Source organism: Priapulus caudatus, unplaced genomic scaffold, assembly GCF_000485595.1.
Source record: "Priapulus caudatus unplaced genomic scaffold, Priapulus_caudatus-5.0.1 Scaffold2, whole genome shotgun sequence".
Taxonomy (NCBI): domain Eukaryota; kingdom Metazoa; phylum Priapulida; class Priapulimorpha; order Priapulimorphida; family Priapulidae; genus Priapulus; species Priapulus caudatus.
Window position 1 is genome coordinate 532,960 of NW_014577063.1, and position 4,184 is coordinate 537,143.

At 42.7% G+C, this 4,184-nt stretch overlaps 1 protein-coding gene across 3 annotated transcripts in view; it reads right to left on the reverse strand.

Annotated features, from left to right (window-relative positions):
• Positions 1–226: 226 nt before the first annotated feature.
• The window catches only part of LOC106818906 (fibrillin-1-like), a gene marked incomplete in the record, with an annotated part of 31,199 nt that continues 27,241 nt past the window's right edge, over positions 227–4,184 (reverse strand). For all 3 annotated transcript variants that reach the window (XM_014823607.1, XM_014823674.1, XM_014823743.1), the window contains 5 exon segments: positions 227–319; positions 1,515–1,648; positions 2,974–3,102; positions 3,341–3,433; positions 3,844–3,972. In XM_014823607.1, the coding sequence (XP_014679093.1) occupies positions 1,563–1,648; positions 2,974–3,102; positions 3,341–3,433; positions 3,844–3,972 (437 nt within the window).

The following is a 4,184-nucleotide window of genomic DNA, read 5'->3' on the forward strand; positions in this document are numbered from 1 at the left end:
CTGTGCATAAAGCCCAAAATTACTGCACATTCACAGAGAGGGTGGGATTATTTATACATTATTTCCAGTTTACAGTTACACCCCCCCCCCCTACCTACTTTACTAGAGTTCTCACGAATATAATTGTTACCGGAGATCGGGCTTTTCCAGTCACTATTCTGCTCCAGCTCTGCTTCCACAATGATATCAGCTGTGCGCTTGTTTCTGTTCCTGTTTCTGTTTCTAGTCCCCCTATTTCGCACAGGAGGAGCTCTCGCGGTTGATTCATCAACAGAGGAACCGGCAACGCTGCCGGCTGATCTAATATTGCTTGCTCTGACTAGAGACAGACATGACAAAATACCACATTGACATGCACACTCGTCATCATATTCACTTGGATATCAGGAACAATTGGAATAATCAATAACAATTAATAATTAATAAATAACAATTAACAGCCTACAACATAAGGTGCACATCTCTGAAATCCTCATTTATGTTGAAACCAGATGTGTCACGTCAAAATTGGTACATTCACATGTAAAACAGAGTGCAAGCATGCCAGGCAGTAGCCTAAGCCATGCTGTCAGTAATGTAGATTATAAAAACACTCGAACACTCGAAACTCTAGCTCATTACTCTTAACAGCATCTTTCCTCAATGTTAGGAGTAGCATATCATCAGGAGTAGATAATAGGGAAGGAGTGTGACATCAATAAACAAGGAAAATTCGTCATTTACTAGCCTTATAATACCATACGATTACTTGCGTAAACTCAATCCAACTATGAGCTTAAATCGGGAACAGTACATTCGCCCAGCAATCGTGCGAAAATCGTTTCCTGTATACAGCCCGCAATCCGGAGATACAGACTAAAACGCTACGACACGATTCTCCATTCTTTGGCCATCAATCCAAAGCCATGCGCGCTCTATTCAAACAAAAGCAGCTACCTAACGCCGCTATTGCTACTCGGCCGAGGATGGGCTCGCTGGAGATTAGCATCGCAACACTCGGCGAGGATAACCTTTGACCCGTCACAGGCATACCGGCGTACAGAAGCACCTCTGCCACATGCCCGCACGCACGCACGCAAGGCCAATCAGCAGCACTGATTGGGCTCAAGATCCTCCCAGCGAGCCACATTGCCCGCCCGAGTTAGCCAAGCTGTGGTTATGTACGCCTTATTGTTTGACTTAGAGCGCGCGGCAATGCGCTTTGGATGATGGCCAAAAATGGATAATCTGTCGTACGTTATTAGTCTGTATCTCCGGATGCTTGTGTAAACGACGGAAACGATTTCGCACGATGCTACGCGAATGCTACTGCTTGTACGATTTGAGCTCAAGTGTGAGTTACGCGTAGTAAATCGTAATACTTTAAGGCTCAGTAAAGACGAATTTTCCCCTTGGTTTATTGAGTTCACACTCCTTCCTACTATCTACTCCTGATATCATGTACAACACGCACATTAAGCACGTACAATAAGCACTACCATTAAGTCACTAGCATATCACTCGCCCTAGCTTACCTCGACAAGACCTCCTTGTTTGACGTATGAGGGTCATTACTCTGACAGTCACACTTGAAGCTTTCCTGGAATGTTGTCACAGTCTGTGCTGGACACATCACAGTTGTCAGTGCTCTCAGCACACTCGTTAATATCTGCAAGCATTGCACATGTAGATACTGAACATTAGCGATACGTACAATATTGCTGATGCAAAATATCCATGGAAATTAGATACAACACCAACCAAAGAAAATCAAAAGAGCATGACAACATTGCGCACCAAGATGACGTATGTTTAGAATCAATGTCATTACTAGCTAGTTTTGCTATCACACATTTACACATTACTAACAATGCAGTGTGCATGGGAATCACACATTAAATCTTTACTCCCTCCTTCTCTCCTGGCCCTCTTTCAAAAGAGAGATAGGGAGACTAGAGAGAGATAGAGAGAGAGAGAGTGCGAGAAAGGGGCGTTGGGAGAGCGGTGAAAGAGAGGAAAGAGAGAGAGAGATGAGAGAGAGAGAGAGATAGAGAGAGAGAGAGAGAGAGAGAGAAAGAGAGGAGAGAGAGAAGAAGAGAAGCAGGAGACTGAGAGAGAGAGATGAGATGACGAGAGAGAGAAGAGAGAGAGAGAGAGAGAGAGAGAGAGAGAGAGAGAGAGAGAGAGAGAGAGAGAGAGAGAGAGAGTGGGGGGGGGGGGGGGGGGCGGGGGGGGGGGTGAGAGAAGAGAGAGAGAGAGAGAGAGCGAGCGAGCGAGAGAAGAGACGAGAAGAGAGAGCAGAGAGAGAGAGAGAGAGAGACGAGAGAGAGAGAGCAGCAGAGAGAGAGAGAGAGAGAGAGGAGAAGAAAAGAGAGAGAGAGAAGGAGAGCAGTGAGAAAGAGAGAGAGAGAGCGCGAAAGCGAGAGAGAGAGAGAGAGAGCGCGAAAGCGAGAGAGATGTATATCTAGAAGTGGAATCTACTAAAGGGGAGGTACTGTGGAAGTAGGAAACATATGAACATACATGAACAAGTCTGCTCTCTGCTACATCTAAGATAACTATATACACCATAAAATATAGATGCTGGACACGTTTCACTTATTTTAGTACGAACGTAGGTGATTTACTTGACGCACTAAATGAGTGAGCATACACACGTTCATGATTCTAGCGAGGACAGTGTCACTGATACATTACAAAGCATTTGGCATCAAGCATCAAGGGTAGCAAGATAAAGCCTAGGACACACTGCGCGATTTTCTACGCTGGCCGCTTGCGATCGATAAATACGGTGCCGGGTCCCCGCGCGGTGTGTCCGGTCTCACGGCAGCGTATTTCGCTCGTGATCTCATACGCCCGGCGCATCGCTTGTATTCAACATGTTGAATATTTCCGCCCGGTTTTTCGACCCGGCACCGTATTTATCGATCGGCGGATCGCAAGCAGCCAGCGTAGAAAATCGCACAGTGTGTCCTAGGCTTAAATAAGACTCACCACTGCAGGTGGACCTGTTGATGGGCTGGTAACCGTCACGGCAAAGACACAAGAAGCTGCCATCTGCATTCTCACATGATGTGCTCACAGGGTCACAGTCATGCTCAAACTTGAAGCATTCATTATCATCTGGAAAATAAATCCATACAGCAACGGTGTAAAAAGTTTTATTCACATATATATGTGAAAATATATGTATGATGTCCTCAAACAACACTATATATAGTGTTGTTTGAGGAACAAAACACTGAGATATATGCTAATTCACTCAAATACGCATATTCGAGTCGTGCATGTTTTCATTTTATGTCACAGTTAAAGGTTAGTACTTACCTATAAATACCAGTACTACTACCAGTTTACTCACCTACACAGTCATAGCCAGGTGCAAATTCTAAGTTCACACAGACTGTTCCTACAGTACAGTTGTTCGTATCACTTCTTGCACACTCATTTATATCTGAAATATTTAAATATAGTCTACTTACAAAAATATCGACGGACAGTCAGCAAGATGCAAGTTGTGGTAACCAGTTATTATTATATTAATATGACAGTGTTGTATTGCAATTTTTGTTCTTAGTGAATTATGCCAGCTGTGATTGGAGTTCACACAGCAGTAGTACGACAATGTAATATAGTGATGTGATTATAATTAGGTAATATTATGTGGTAATAATATGAGTTAATCACAGGCATGCAGAAGATTACCTGTTATCTTATAATTTTACCATATCTTATCTAAATGACATGTATCAGTAATCGATAATTGTGGTAGAGTATGGTCTCTTACCACCAGTATTACCATAATAAAAATGAAATAAACCTTCATAATGTGTATAGTTTGCATGTATGATAATAAGCACCTACCAATACACGTTTCTCCATCTCCCTCATAATAAGGTGTGACACACTGACATAAATAGGTTCCGGGTATATTGAAGCAAAATGCTCTTGGTACATCACATGAGTGTGTCTTATCCATACATTCGTCGATATCTACAATATATAAAAAGGCAACAATATTTTTATTCATAGCGCAGCAGGCACTTACTTAAACAATGCACTGGTGAATGGTTCACCAAAGGGTGAATGAAATTATTTTGGGGTGAATGAAACTTACCAAAAACATAAGGAAATTTAGTCGCGGGTAAATGATATTTTGTGATAAAGTCTCGATAGTGTGAATGACACTGAAATAGTTTAAGAAG